Source organism: Mastigoproctus giganteus, chromosome 13 (assembly GCF_048544385.1).
Source record: "Mastigoproctus giganteus isolate SK-2022 chromosome 13, ASM4854438v1, whole genome shotgun sequence".
NCBI lineage: Eukaryota > Metazoa > Arthropoda > Arachnida > Uropygi > Thelyphonidae > Mastigoproctus > Mastigoproctus giganteus.
Window position 1 is genome coordinate 77,934,227 of NC_143587.1, and position 17,031 is coordinate 77,951,257.

General features: G+C 37.7%; 1 protein-coding gene across 1 annotated transcript in view; it reads left to right on the forward strand.

The window, feature by feature from the left end:
* Itpr (Inositol 1,4,5,-trisphosphate receptor) overlaps positions 1-17,031 on the forward strand; it is a 1,293,714-nt gene that overhangs the window by 1,050,826 nt on the left and 225,857 nt on the right. The window contains exon 46 of the mRNA XM_090387283.1: positions 14,089-14,214. Within this exon, the coding sequence (XP_090243409.1) occupies positions 14,089-14,214 (126 nt within the window). The remainder of the gene's footprint in view (positions 1-14,088; positions 14,215-17,031) is intronic.

Here is a 17,031-nt window from a genome sequence, read left to right on the forward strand (position 1 = left end):
AGGATATGTGTGGAAGTTTGCCTTCACCTAGCAGTTAGTTGAATATTGAAATAAGCTTCTATCTGGTGTTGTAGAAGTGAGTAGTTTAAATAAATTCAAAAAAGAACTAGCATTAGTAGAGGCATTTGATGCAAGAAAGCAAGCTTATGCAGCATCAGCCAAAAAGAAATAAATAAATAAATAAATAAAAAATAACCACTTCCACTTCACTCCTCTGTTCGTTCGAAATACCTGTCCAGCTGAACCTTAAACTTATTTAGGCTATCAACTTCCATGACAAGGGATGGAAGTCTATTCCAGCAACCAACCACCTGCTGGCTAAAGGCAAATTTCCTCACGTCTATCCTACATCTGTCTTTCCTCAATTTGAATTTATGCCCTCTCAGGTGATTATTCTGAGCAAGAGGAAGAATCCCATCAGCATTGAGCATGCTCAAACCATTCAAGGCTTTATACACCTCTATCAGACCACCTCGCCGGTGATTAGTCTCCAGATACTGTAATTTGCAAAACTTAAGCCTTTCTTCGTAAGAGCACCCCTTTGTTACATTCACTAATCTTGTTGCCCTTCTCTGTACTCATTCCAGCATCCCTACATCCTTTTTGAAATGAGGCCTCCAGACCTGTATACAGTACTCTAGGTGTGGCCTGACCATTGCCTTATACAAGGGAATAATCACCTCCTTATCCCTGCTAGAAAAATTCCTATATATCATCGACAATACACCATGAGCTACTCTTGCAGCCCGTCTGCACTGCTCAGAAAACTTCATATCTGTCTGCACAACCACCCCAGGTCCCTTTCATTCTCTACCACTGTCAGTGTAGTACCACAGAGTTGATACGTTGCTCTGGGGTTGCTGTTTCCCATGTGTAGTACTTTACATTTGTCAATGTTAAACTTCATTTGCCACCTCTCAGCCCATCTGCTCAACCTTTCCAGATTCTGTTGCAGTAGCATAGTGTCAGTAGTGTCCTTGACAACCCTTGCCAACCTTTTTATCGTCTGCAAACTTGGACATTAAGCTTGATATACCATCATCAATATCATTTATAAATACAGAAAACAATAATGGACCCAATTCTGAACCCTGAGGGACTCCACTAATAACATTAGTCCATGATGAACAGTGTCCATTGATTACCACTCTCTGTCTTCTACACCTCAACCACCCCTTTATCCATAGCAGCAATTTGCCTCCAATGCCACACTGCTCCAATTTGTGCAGCAGTCTTCCATGTGCAACGTATCAAAAGCCTTTCTAAGATCCAAGTATATAATATCAAAGTTATTCCCTGCATCCAGTTCTTTTGTGACTGCATCATAGTATCCAATAAAATTGGTCAGGCAAGACTTCCCCTTAACAAAACCATGCTGTGTCTGAGCTATGACTGAAGTCTTGTCTAGATGATCCAATAATGGAGGCACTTTAACCAGTGCCTCCATTAATTTTCCAGGAAGAGAAGTTAAACTAACAAGTCTATAATTATTTGTATCTCCCTTTGATCCTCCTTTGTGAATTGGGGTTACATTTGCACATCTCCAGTCCATGGGTACTTCCTTTGCTGCTTCCTTTAATATAACTGGATAGATCCCATCCACCCCAGGTGCCTTTCTTGTATTTATCTTCAACAATTTCTCCTCCACTTTACTCTCAGTTATTACAAGATTATCTAGCTTACTGCCAGAGTTGAATACACCTCTGGCATTCCCCTCGCTGAATAACTCCTCATGTGTGAATGTCGATGCAAAATATTCATTCAGTTTGTTAGCTACCTGAGCAGGATCATCAACAGTTGACCCATCGATATCAATTGGACCAATCTGATTCATCCCCTTCCTTCTAGAGTTTACATAAGTAAAGAACTCTTTGCTGTTTTTCTTTGCATCCCTTGCCAAAGTTTTTTCTCGTAATCTGCCTTCGCCTGCCTAACCTCCTTTGTAACTTTGTTACAGATCAACTTGTATCTATCATAGGCTTCTGTGTCACGTGTTAATTTGTATGCATCCCATGCATTTTCTGGATTTGTATGCATCCCATGCATCAATATCTAGGAAATTAAAATCCCCCATTATAAGACTCGCTGATTTACTGGCCCACTCTATTTCCCCATACAGTTTCTTATTATACTCATCAGGGTCATTAGGCCTATAGCACACTCCTACTCTCAATTTTGATCTCCCCATGCTTATGTCACACCAAACTGACTCGACACTGCACTGTCCAGCAATGTCGACTGGCTTCACTTCCTTGGATTTTATGTATTTCTTAACTAATAGCATAACCCCTCCTCCCTTCCTATCCTGTCTGTCCTTTCTGTAGACATTGTACTCCCCAAATTCCAGTTCTGCATTCCTTATATCCGTGTGACACCACGTCTCTGAAATCCCCACAGTATCTGCCTTTGATGTTTTGAGCAATACCTCAAATTCATCAAATTTATTTACTAAACTCCTAGCATTGGTGTACATGCAAGTATACATGCACCTGTTCTTTTTCTTAGCTACCCTAACACAACCTATGTGTTTATTTGTACCCCAATGTTTCCCAGCAGTCTCTGAACTATCCTGCATCTTATTTTCCAGGCTGCGGCTCATTCCAATAGAAGCAGTGCAAGGATCACTTTCACCTCTGCCAGAATCTATTAGTCCTTGTATCCCCCCCCCCAATCTAGCAGTTTTCTGACTCACCTAACACTGCCTCGATAGCATCAGCAAACATTCTTGCACCCTTTCTATTTAAGTGTATCCCATCCATGTAGAAACAGTCTCTCCTGTTAACAAGTACAGACCAGGCTGAAAAAAATTCTACCCCTTGAGCCTTGCACAATCCTTCCAGGGCCGAATTGATCGACAGGGCTCTCATCATATACTCCCTCCTATCGTGTCTGGGCAGAATTGCAGACACTTTCAAATTCAACCTTAATTCACTGCTTTTTTTCAACAGTGACCTGTACTTGTTAAGTAATTCCGCCGGTCTCCTACTCTTAATATCATTAGTGCCAACGTGTACAACTATATCACCTTTTGTGCCCTTAAAAGATGATATCCGCTCTACAACATCATCAACCTTTGCCCCTGGCAGACATACCCTGGTCCTGTTCCACCTATCCTTTTTACAAAGCATGTTTCAACTAAACAACCTATTACTGGGGATGGGCAGGTGATGCGGGAAATGTTTTTTTTTTTTCGCTGATGCTGTATAAGCTTGCTTTTTTGAATTGTTTGCCACTACTGATACCGTACTGATCATCAAAACAATTTTAATATTTGTGAATTGATCCTCAATAATAGTGAAATGTTTCATTTGTTAATTCTAATACTAATAAACTTAGGAAAACAGCTTTGAAGACTTACAAAATGCTTAAACAAGGATTTGGCAATGATGCTATGGGCAGAATACAAACTTTTCAGTGGTATTTGTGTTTTCAAGGTAGTCAAACTTTGGTTGAGGATTTTGAGTTCTCAGGTTATCCATCGTTAAGTTGGACTAATGAAAATGCTGAAAAAGTGCATAAAGTCAACCGTGAGGAGAGAAAGCATACATTTAATGATATACCGTATTTCTTCGATTCTGAGACGCCATCGATTGTAAGATGCTCCTTAATTTCAATACTTTCATTTCAGAAAAATCGCTTTGATTCTAAGAAAAAAAAAATAAAATAAATAAAATAAAACACAAATAAATCTAACAAATATTTTTATTATAATTGAATTCAATTTACTAACAACAGTAATACTGGTATTTATTAATAGGTATGTTATTCATCACTTCTTTCTGAATCTTCTGAGCCATTGAGAGTGTTGGTGATGCAACATTTTTTAAATGAGTGCTTGACTATTCTTTCTGGGATCAGCTTCCAAGCTATTGATACCCATTCTGCCAATTTTGATGCCGGCATTTTCTTAAATTTTTCCAGAAGGTGTCACAGAAGGTTGTCGGTCAACAGCCAGAATTCATATTCCTTTCTCAAGTAATCTTTAAATGGTTTGTTGACTGAAACGTCGAGTGGCTGCAGTTGGCTAGTCATGCCACCGGGAATCACAACCAAGTCACCATGTTTTTGCATGATTTTATTTTTGACCCATTTGGACAAATGTCCACAAAATGCATCAAGTACTAGCATGCTGGGTGGGTTACAAAGACTTCCAAGACGTCTATTCCACACAACATTTAGCCAGTCTTCCATAAGCTCTGCCGACATCCATCCATTTTTTTGTGCATGCACAATAACATCTTTAGGGAAAATTTCATTCTTCGGTATGGTTTTTTGGTGGCAACTTTCAATCATCAGCAGTGATGCATAGCATCACAGTGATACGTTGCTTTTCATAGCCCATGCTTATAATCTTGATTTCTTTAGCACCTTTTGCATTGACGGCTTACGAGACATATCGAAGAAGACCTTAATTTCATCATCTGTCACTGAAAGTTAATCAGCTTCTGTTGAAAGTCTGCAGGAATTTTTTGACAGATAGATGTTCGGCGCCTTAACGATAATTCACTACGATGCATGAATCTGTTGCACCAGCCGCGACTGTCTTTAAAAATTATTTCTCTATTCCGAGGGACTTGGCAATTTCTCCAGCTTTCAATTGCATGGATTGTCGAGTGATGGGTAATCCTTTTGCGCTTGTCTCCATTACAAAACGTATCACAGCTTCGTCGACTTGTGTAAATCTTCCTTTCTTAGGCCCTCTAAAGCACTTGGTTGTTGCTTTGTACGAAAATATGGAATTGCGATTATTTCTCCAACGACGAACATTTACTTCACTAATGTCAAAATGTCGACCTGCAGTTCTATTTTCATGTTCTTTTGCATGTGCAATCTTTTTGACATTTTAATGTGCAATAAGGGAATGACTGTGTTTTGTTAAATTTGATATTAATGAAATACAGTAACTCCACTTATGTACTTTTGGAGATACAAACAAAACTTCCTAGTTTTTGCTGACTGAGCTACACTATAATGAAATAACGGTGGCTTCACATTTCGAAAGCACGTGAAATCACCCGTGCCACTTTATTCTCCATTGGAATTGGAGAACGCGATAACGGTGAAACTTGGAGATGGGGGTTTCCACGTAAAAACAAAACGTGTGGTGCTGTGCAAAGCGTGGGAAAATTCGAAAAAAAAACTGCGATTGTAAGATGCCATCGATTCTAACATGCACCCCATTTTTAGAGATGTTTATAGGGGAAAAAAGTGCGTCTTAGAATCGAAGAAATACAGTATATGATGGTTTAGGTCTATTTTATGTGCATACTGATGCATTTTAATTGAAAATTTAAACATTAGCTTATTGCTTCAAAATTTTTCCCTGTTTGCCAAATGATGGCAACCAGAAACAGAACCGGCTTTCTGTATGCAGAACCTGCAAGCACAGGCCAGAAAGGGAAGCTTTCATCCCCTGTTATGACCTTGTAACCTCTGATATTTAAAGAATATATTCTTGTGAGTGTTGAATTGTATTCTAATATATGTAACATAGTCATTTTGTAATTGACTGAGACTTATTGAGGTTCCAACAAATTCCTTTGATTTAGCTAAGCTGTTTTCTAGCCTATCTTCAAATGAGATTAATGCACTCTTTATAATTGCCCATATAGTAAAATTTATAAAAGTAAAAATTTATAACCTCCTTTTCCTAGATACGAAGTAATGATAAATGATTAATAAAACATGGTGTCCCTTCCTGACTGCATGCTAACCTTCATGTCTGACTATCAAAACACCCATGTCACTTTCTTCATTTATGCCCTACCTGTAATCTATTTGTGAAAAGGAGATAGTTGTCAAACACTGTATGATTATTACATGTTCACTTGTTGGAACCCAATTAAACAGTACAATTAATGATACCTCATCATGGTGAGGGGTGGTTCACGAAGAAATGTAGCTCAGTCTAAATCCTCAGCACTCTTCTTGAGTGTCCGTGTGATTTGTTTATGATACTGTCTGCTTTCTGTAAATAGAGTACAGTGTGTAAGTTACTCTTAACTTAATGTTTTTAGTTTAATGTTTCCCAAATATAGAACCTCAGATTAGCAGGATTAATATGCAACTGCCATTTTTTTCAACCATGAAGCCTTTCCAAGTCATTCTGGAGGAGATCGGCATTATTCCATTGTTAACCACCCTTTTAAAATTATATAATCTGCAAATTTCAAACAACTATCTGCCCCCTGTTTCTTCAGCCATCCCTCAATACACCTCAAGATCTTACCCACAACTCCAACGGACTCTACCTTATGCAGTAATTTCATCCAGTTGACATGGATGGACAGTGCAATGTTGAGTTAGTTTTGTGTGACATAAACACTGAGAAAGGTAAAATGAGAGTAGGAGTTTGTTGTAGGCTTAATGACTTTGATGAGTACAGTGAACAACTATTCAGAGAAATAGAACAGGCTAGTAAATCAGAATGCCTGATAATGAGGGATTTTAACTTCCCAGATATTGGCTGGAACTTGTGAGTTGGTCAGTCGCACACTAGCAAGACTTTTGTGGATTTATTGAATGATTATTTTCTACAGCAGCATGCTCGAGAGGAAACTGGAGGGAGTAATACTCTTGATCTGATTATCAGCAGTGATTATTCATGTATTAAGACTCTGCAGATAAAGGAACCACTAAGTGATCACAGTGTAGTGATGTGGGATTTACTTAAAAGATTTAACTACCATCAGGGGTAAAGGGAATGGTTTTTGTTTTCGTAAATGTGACTACAGTGGTCTCAGACAGTTTTTAAATTCTACACAGTGGGACAAACTCATGACATTACCAACAGCAAATTCTAAATGGGAAGAATTCAAGGAATTAATCTTGGAAGCTACTAGGCTTTTCATACCAACTAAAAAATATTGTTCAAGGTTTAGGCCCAAATGCATGTCAGATAAACTAATGAGACTTGTGTCAGAGAAGGAAAATACATGGGATGCACATAAATTAGCAGGTAACAGAGAAGCCTATGGTAGATATAAGCTAGTCTGTAATCAAGTCACGAAGGAGGTTAGAGAAGTGAAGGCAGATTATGAGAAATCTTTGGCAATGGATGCAAGAATACCAGCAACAACTCGTTTACTTATATTAACTCTAAAAGGAAGGGGATGAATCAGATTGGTCCACTTGATATCGACGGTTTGACTGTAGATGATCCTGCTCAGATGGCAAACAAACTGAATGAGTATTTTGCATCTACATTCACACATAAGGAATTCTGTAGGGAAGTAGAGAACAGAAGATAAACTGTAACAGGGAGCTAATTGATTTTGTAATAACTGAGAGAAAATTGTGCACACGAATAATTACAAACCTGTTAGTTTAACTTCTATTCCGGGAAAAATAATGGATTCACTGGTTAAAGAAGCAATGCAGATCATCTGCATTTTGTGGTTCTGTCAAAATGCAGATCATCTGCATTTTGTGGTTTTGCCCCAATTTCTCCCCGAAACCCTTAAATTCCCCCAGGGAGAGAATTCCCCCCCAATTGAGACCCCCTGATCTAGATATTTTAGAAAAAAACAGCAGTAATAATTCAGAAACAGCATGGGCTTGTTAAAGGAAATCTCGTCTGACCAATTTGATTAGATACTATGATGTGGTCACAAAGAAACTGTATGCAAAAAATAATTATGATATCATATACTTGGATTTCAGGATAGCTTTTGATACTGTTGCACATGGAAGACTACTGTATAAATTGGAGCGACATGGCATTAAGGGCAAGTTGTAACAATTGATAAAAGGATGGTCGAGTGGGAGAAGACAGAGTGGTAATCAATGGTCACTGCTCTTCATGGACTGATGTTATTAGTGGAGTTCCCTCGGGTTCAGCGTTGGGCCCATTGTATATTTATTTGTATATTATCTATTTGTATCTATTTATTTGCACATTGTTTTGTATATTTATCAGTCATATTGATGAAGGTTTATTAGGCTTAATGTCGAAGTTTTCAGATGATACAACAGTTGGCAGGTTTATTAATGACAGTATGCTACTGCAACAGGATCTAGAAATGCTAGGCAGATGGGTTGAGAAGTGGCATCTGATGTTTCCATCAGATGCCACTTCTTCAGATGCAACCATCAGCAACTACCTCATATACTCCGAGTTTTTAAACATACAAAGCAAGGATAGAAAGACACAAACTGAATTTTTCCACAAGAAATGATAAACAGTACAACCTTCCATTATCTTTCCATGAATTGAAAACTGCTCTATCCCAGACAAAATTCACTACATGATGTTAAAGTAACTTGACGACCAATCCCAAATGGAATGTTGTACTGTTCATTGTTTCTTGTGAAAAAAAGTTTCCAGATAGTTGGCATCATGCAATAATTATAGCTTTCCCAAAACCGGGAAAGTAGCTTTCTAATCCATGCAACTACTGTCGAATTAACAAGTTGCCTAGGCAAAATTATAGAAAAAATCATCAACGCTCATTTAACGTGGTATTTGAACAGTAATAATCTTCTCGACTGGGCACAACATGGTTTCAGGAAAAATCGCTCAACACTAGACCTACTTAGAAAATTAGAAAACAGTATATGGAATGCCTTCATCCGAAAGGAACATCATGTCATGATCTGCTTTGATATAGAAAAAGCTTATGATACAGCATGGTGTTATGGAATTCTTCAAAACTTATACCCCTTGGATTACGTGAGCATCTTCCTAAATATATCCAAAATTTTTTGCAACACAGGACATTAGCATTAGCATTAGTAGAGGCATTTGATGCAAGAAAGCAAGCTTATGCAGCATCAGCCAAAAAAAAATAATAATAAATAATAAATAAATAAAAAATAACCGCTTCCACTTCACCCCTCTGTTCGTTCGAAATACCTGTCTAGCTGAGCCTTAAACTTATTTAGGCTATCAACTTCCACGACAAGGGATGGAAGTCTGTTCCACCAATCAACCACCCGCTGGCCAAAGGAAAATTTCCTCACGTCTATCCTACATCTGCCTTTCCTCAATTTGAATTTATGCCCTCTCAGGTGATTATTCTGAGCAAGAAGAAGAATCCCATTAGCATTGAGCATGCTCAAACCATTCAAGGCTTTATACACCCCTATCAGATCACCTCGCTGGTGCCTAGTCCGCAGACACTGTAATTTGCAAAACTTAAGCCTTTCTTCCAAGGACATTTCAAGTTAGGCTGCAGACTACCCTTTCAAAAGTTTTCACCCAAGAAGAAGGCATGCCTCAAGGGTCTGTGCTTAGCACTACCCTTTTCACTATTAAAAAATAAATACCATAACAGAGCGTATTCTAAGAACCATTGATTCAGCTTTATAAGTTGGCGATTTCAGTATTTCCTATCACTCTCACAATATGCGAAGTATAGAATGGCAGATACAAGGAACAATAAACAAATAAGCAAATGAGCTCAAACAAATGCCGCCCGGATTTTCACACAAAAAACAGCACGTACACACTTCTGCAGGAAACGAAACCTACACCCTGATCCTGAACTGAAACTTGACGGATGTATGATCCCAGTGGTACCAAGTATAAGTTCTTAGGACTTCTCTTAGATAAGAAACTAACATTCCTTGAACACATTAAACAACTCAAACTTTCATGCCCCAAGAAATTGAACGTACTCAAAGTTCTTTCCGCAACAATGTGGGGAGCAGATCGATATACACTTCTCAAACTTTATCAAGCAATAGTTTGTTCCAAACTAGATTACGGAGCAGCTCTTTATGGCTCAGCGAAACCAAGTGCACTGAGATGGTTAGACCCCAAACACCACAGTGCTATCCATATAGCAATTGGAGCTTTCCAAACTTCACCTATACAAAGCTTCTTACGCAGAAGCTATGAACCTTCACTACAGCTTAGGCAACAGAACTTGCTACTACACTATGCTGTCAAGATAAAATCCATCACCAGTCATCCAAATAGAGAAGTTCTGTTTTCATATAACTGGAAAAACATATACCAAGCCCATCCACGAATGAATCGACCTGCCAACATCCGTCTGAAAGATTTACTACTAAGCCGAGAGCTTAATTATGACACTGTAGCTACTACAATTGCACAGACCATTCCACCATGGTGTGTAGTTCAACCCATATATAACATGTTTTTTCAAACTTGGGAGAAAACTACTCTATCAAGAATAAACTACCAACAGTTACATGTAGCATACAAAGAACAATATCCACATTACACTTTCATTTATACAGATTGGTCTAAAACAGAGACTTGTTTGGGAGCTGCAATTCATTTTGAGGATACCACCCTCATCCAACAAGCAGGGCACCTCCGTAGCCAGGTGGGCCGGAGCAGCAGTGGGTAGCACACGCTTCTTGATTAGACCGGGGTTCGAGCCCGTGACCACCAAACACGGAGGATGCGGAAAGGTCAGGGAATGACCACCGCATATCCCGGAGCAATATGGCCTTAGTTGCTAATGCTCCTAAAAAAAAAAAAAAAAAAAAAATCCAACAAGCAGTATTTTTATTGCCGATTAAAAGCCATTTCGATGGCCGCAAACATAAACAGATAGCAAACAGCATAATTTTCACTGACTCGCTTAGCTCTGTTATTGCTTTGCGGAATGCAAATACCACCAGATACCCAATCCTACAACATGTCCAATATTCAGTGTCAATGCAATTACAAAGAAATCACAATATCAGATTCTGCTGGATCCATGGCCACACAGGAATAACTGGAATAACACCTCTGATTATGCCTTTCAAACTATACCATATACAGATTAAAAATCCTTTATCCACCAAAGCAGTACAAAACAATGGCAAAAACACTGGCTAGATTAGACTTACAATAAACTTTGTCTAATTAAAACAACACTTCAACCATGGCCTACTAGCTTCCAATGGAATAGACATTGCACACTGACCCTCGTTCGATTGCGAATCGGGCATACACATATAGTAGTAGTAGTAGTAGTAGTAGTGGCACATGATGCAAGAAAGCAAGTGTAGGAGCTTATGCAGCATCAGCCAAAAAAAAAAAAAAAAAAAAATCACACCATTCCCTCCAAATGCCTGTCCAGTTCCTCCTTAAATTTATTTAACCTATCAACTTCTACAACGACAGATGGAAGTTTGTTCCAGCAATTAACCACCCGCTGGCTAAAGGCAAATTTCCGCACATCTATTCTACATCTGTCCTTTCTTAATTTGAACTTATGTCCCCGTAGGTTGGTAATCTGAACAAGTGGAAGGATCCCATCAGAATTCAGCGTGCTCAACCCATTCAAGGCCTTATAGACCTCAATCAGATCACCGCGCAGGCGCCTAGTCTCCAGCCACTGCAATTTGCAGAACTTAAGCCTCTCTTGGTAAGAGAATCCCTTCATTCCCCTCACCAATCGTGTTGCTCTTCTCTGTACACGCTCAAGCAAATCTACATCCTTCCTAAAATGAGGCCTCCAGACCTGTACGCAGTACTCAAGGCATGGCCTGACCATTGCCTTATACAGAGGGATAATCACCTCCTTTTCCCTGCTAGCAAAATTCCTATATATCATTGACAAAACCCCATTACCCGCCCTGGCAGCCTGTCTGCACTGCTCAGAAAACTTCATATCTGACTGCACAATTACTCCCAGGTCTTTTTCATTTTCTACCACCTTAAGTGTAGTACCACACAGTTGGTACGTTTCTCTGGGGTTACTTCTACCCATATGCAGTACTTTGCATTTGTCAAGGTTGAACTTCAGTTGCCACTTCTTAGCCCATCTGCCCAAATTATCTAGATCCTGTTGCAGTAGCACACTGCCATTACTGTCATTAACAACCCTGCCAACCTTTGTGTCATCTGCAAACTTCGACATTAAGCCTGATATACCTTCATCAATATCATTGATAAATACACAAAACAACAGTGGACCCAACACCGAACCCTGTGGGACTCCACTAATAACATTAGTCCACGAAGAGCAACACCCATTGATTACCACCCTCTGTCTTCTCCCACTTAACCATCCTTTTATCCATTGTAGCAACTTACCCTTAATACCATTCTGCTCCAATTTGTACAGTAGTCTTCCATGCGCAACAGTGTCAAAAGCTTTCCTGAAATCCAAGTATTCGATATCAAAATTATTTTTTGCATCCAGTTCCTTTGTGACCACATCATAATAACCAATCAAATTTGTCAGACAAGACTTTCCCTTAACAAACCCATGCTGTGTTTGAATTATTGCTGCAGTCTTGTCTAGATGATCCTGCAATGCATCTTTAACCAGCGACTCCATTATTTTACCCGGAACAGAAGTTAAACTAACTGATCTGTAATTACTCGTGTCACCCTTCGATCCACCTTTGTGAATTGGGGACACATTTGCACATCTCCAGTCCGTGGGAACCTCCCGAGTCCAAGGATGCTCTCATAATTATGGCTAAGGGTTTGCTTAGTTGCTTTGCCGCCTCCTTTAAAATAACTGGATAGATCCCATCCACCCCAGGTGCCTTTCTTATGTTTAACTTCAACAATTTCTCCTCCACTTTGCTCTCAGTTATTACAAAATCATTAAGCACACTGCTACAATTTGATAACCTTCTTCCATTTTCAAATTGTAATAATTCCTCACGTGTGAATGTAGATGCAAAATACTCATTCAGTTTGTTTGCTATCTGAGCAGGATCATCAACAGTCGAACCATCGATGTCAAGTGGACCAATCATATTCATCCCCTTTCTTTTAGAGTTTATATAAGTAAAGAAATCCTTGCTGTTTTTCTTAGCATCTTTTGCCAAAGACTCACTCTTTCGTACTTTGAGGTGAAGACCCCCCCCTCAATGCCAAAACTGTCAAGTTCTGCTGACTATACATCACTGCATGGTGAACTGTCCAGAATTTCATAGAGAATGTCAAAGAGCCTTTCAAACAATAATGAATGCACAAAACAACTTAATGCTTAAAACAATTATAGATGACTGGCCAAATATTACCGAAGTTTTCTTCTTCCTTAAATTAACTGGATACTTTTAAAACATATAATATTAATAATATACCATTTATAGAGAAGCTACATGATTATAAAGCAGAATCTTAGCTTTATTCTAAACCACAAAAGTGAAAAATGCTGATATACAAAACTCTGCTACCTAGGCTAAGCACATTATAGCCTAAGCTGCTCTTTCGCCAATAGCTTTTAAATAACAACAGCAACAGCAGTGTAGGCACCTCCGTAGCCAGGTGGGAAGGAGCAGCAGTGTGTAGCACACACTTCTTGATTAGACCGGGGTTCGGGCTCGTCACCATCAAATACGGAGGATGCGGAAAGGTCAGGGAATGACCACTGCATATTCCCGGAGCAATATGGCCTTAGTTGCTAATGCTCCTAAAAACCAAATAACAAACAAACAAACAAGCAACAGCAGTGTCAGATGCTCTGCTAAAATCTGAGTACATAATGTCCTTTGTGTACTGGCAAGACACTGGAACTTCTTCCTGAATCTAATAACTTCATAATAAAACCATAAAGTCCTGGTATAGCCAGAAGTCAGAAGCAAGAGTGTAGTAGCACACCCACTTTGAGTGGGGTCATGGTTCAAGCTCATGTTAAATACATGACTGTTAAATACAGTTAATCATTGTTTATTGTAAACTCCTTTGACCTACTGGTTGTAGGTATGTATAAGTGAGGTTTGGTGCATTCCTTTATACAGTACCTATAAGAATGAAAAGGTAAATATCATATATACCTGGAGCCTTATCCACTTTCAAGCTCTTTATTTATTATTATTTTTTTTGTTATATCCTATTGTGTAATATTACATACAGTATTTAGCATATTAGCACACCACTCAAAAAGAAACTTTCTGCTGTGAAGATCAGTACAGCATATCATTTAGCTTAACAACAAAATGTAATTTATCTGTGATTAGAAACCTGCTGGATTATCTATGATTAGAATTTGACTTACCTCACCCATTTTATTAAAGAATAAAAAGTTAATATGGTGATAAATTTACATTCAACAATAAAAAAAAAATGATTCTTCAAAATAATAAATGATAAACAGTATTGCTGTTTTCCATTAATTGATCTATATTGCCACAAAGACTTGAGTGATTAATATAATGTTGCAGATTGTTCGCCATGATCGCACTATGGAGCAGATAGTCTTTCCTGTTCCACAAATATGTGAGTTCCTTACTAGAGAATCTAAGCTGAATGTTTATTACACTGCTGAAAGAGATGATCAAGGTAGCAAGGTAAGTTGTAAATATTGGAGAAAAGATTGTAAGTGAACTATAAAATTATATTTTTTAATAAAACAATGTAATCATTAATGAATTTGAGTAAACAACTCAGTTTTAAAAATTATGATTGAAACTTCTGTCCAAAATTTTATTTTTAAAGGCTTGGCTATTCGAGTTTTTACTGTTTTGCCATAACAGTAACACTGCACATCATACATTAACATATACAGTGGACCCCCCCCACTTTACAATTGGTTCACTGTACGATCAAATCACCTTATGATGGACTCTCTATAATAAAAATCATTTACTATACGATATGTGGTAATTTATAGATTTGATAATAGAGAGCTATTAAGTGCTCGATAATTCCTATATCCTATTATATTATGAATCAACACGGATTACCTTTATTTTAGATATAGGAAGCTTCTTTTCCAACTCTCCTAGTCCAACTCGCTAATAATTCATGGGGAAGGCAATATCAATTTTGCAAAACATGTGGGACATCTTCTCCACTGTCAGAACCATAGTGTTCAGACCGCACGGTCTGAACACTATATTATATCTAAAATAAAGGTAATCCCTGTTGATTCATGATATGTGGTAAGCACCGGTCACTGTGAACACATTTGCGAATTGAATTTTAATTCTATGAAATGGCAATTCTAATAAGAAAAAATAGGAGAAATATTATCCACAGGCTATAAAAGTAAAGATGATAAATTTGCACTTTATTACATTACCAATTAACAAAATTAAATGATATGTGAAAATCAGAATATTTTCCACAGGTTAGCAAAACAAAAATAAATTTACTCTTACATACATAGTTTAATTAATACTATCATATACGTACTAGATAATTATATTTCTGTTCACTGACTTTTTTTGAGAGGGGGGTTGTAAAATTTAAAGCAGTAAAAAAGTAAGCAAGCAAGCAGTAACAAAGAACAAGGCGCGCACAAATTGCAACTAACACAATATGCACAAGTGAGATACTGAGTAACAAATTTACAAAGCTTGAAAAGTAGGAATGAAGAGAAGATTCTGAAAATTTATTTGTTTTTTTTATATGATTGAAGAGGAATTGGAAACACATGTCACCATAATAATGTAAAAACCCACAGAATTCCAGCTATAGGTATTATCGCAAATGCAATAAGATCGAGTTTATTACTCATTTATAATAGATTGCACTAACAGAAAAGCCCAGTAAACCAGAAACTGCAAATTGTTTTTATTGTTTTATGGTAGTAACCTCCAGAAATGTGCTTTAGAAAAATATCACAAAGGCGTTCAAAATTCATTCTTATTACCGAACATATGATAACAATAAAAGTGTAATAAATTTTAATGATTTGAATTGGTTTTTTTGAAATTAAAGCAGTGATTCCACTAACCAGTGATCATGTTAACCGGCACCTACTTATTTCACTTTACAATGGGAGGGTTTATGATTGTCTCCGACCAGACCATGTGTTCCTTCCTCTCAGCCAATAACAACATTTGTAACATGTTGGCCACGTGTTTTGTTTTTGCATCCTTTAGCTGAAGTGATTTTTTTGTGTTGTGCTTTAATCAATATAATAGTTTTAATCAATTTTTTTTTAATGAATATGTACAATTTCCATTATAAAAATCACCTTTTAGAGAGATAAATGGCTCTGTTATATAGTAAAAATTTCAACTTCCGAGGTCTTGGAACAAATTACCAAAAAACAATGTGTTATTGAGTTTGCATTATGATGTTTTAAATTTTTTGAAAACATCTATGGTGTCTGTAGATTGGATTAATATTGTAAAGTGGGGGCCCACTGTATATAGTTTTGCATTATTTGTTTAGCTAGTAGTTCCAAACATATATGTTAGTACAATAGCATCTTGTCTATACACAGTAAATTAACCAGAGTTATTATAGTGGCATCATTTCATTACATCTCACGTTGCGAATACCTTCACAATGAATTGCCTATCCATTTATACTTCAAATAAGTAATGTATTCTCAATAGCGAAGACTATTGTTACTATTGAGAGCAAAGTGGAGGAGAAATTGTTGAAGTTAAACATAAGAAAAGCACCTGAGGTGGATGGGATCTATCCAGTTATATTAAAGGAGGCGGCAAAGCAACTAAGCAAACCCTTAACCATAATTATGAGAGCATCCTTGGACTCGGGGAATGTACCCACGGACTGGAGATGTGCAAATGTATCCCCAATTCACAAAGGGGGGATCGAAGGGTGACACGAGTAATTACAGACCAGTTAGTTTAACTTCTGTTCTGGGTGAAATAATGGAGTCACTGGTTAAAGATGCATTGCAGGATCATCTAGACAATACTGCAGCAATAATTCAGACACAGCATGGGTTTGTTAAGGGAAAGTCTTGTCTGACAAATTTGATAGGATATTATGATGTGGTTAAAAGGAACTGGATGCAAAAAATAATTTTGATATTATATATTTGGATTTCAGGAAAGCTTTTGACACTGTTGTGCATGGGAGACTATTGTACAAATTGGAACAGAATGGTATTAAGGGTAAGTTGCTACAATGGATAAAAGTATGGTTAAGTGGGAGAAGACAGAGGGTGGTAATCAATGGGTGCTGCTCTTCGTGGACTAATGTTATTAGTGGAGTCTCACAGGGTTCGGTGTTGGGTCCACTGTTGTTTTGTATATTTATCAATGATATTAATGAAGATATATCAGACTTAATGTTGAAGTTTGCAGATGATACAGAGGTTGGCAGGGTTGTTAATGACAGTGATGGCAGTGTGCTACTGCAACAGGATATAGATAATTTGGGCAGATGGGCTAAGAAGTGGC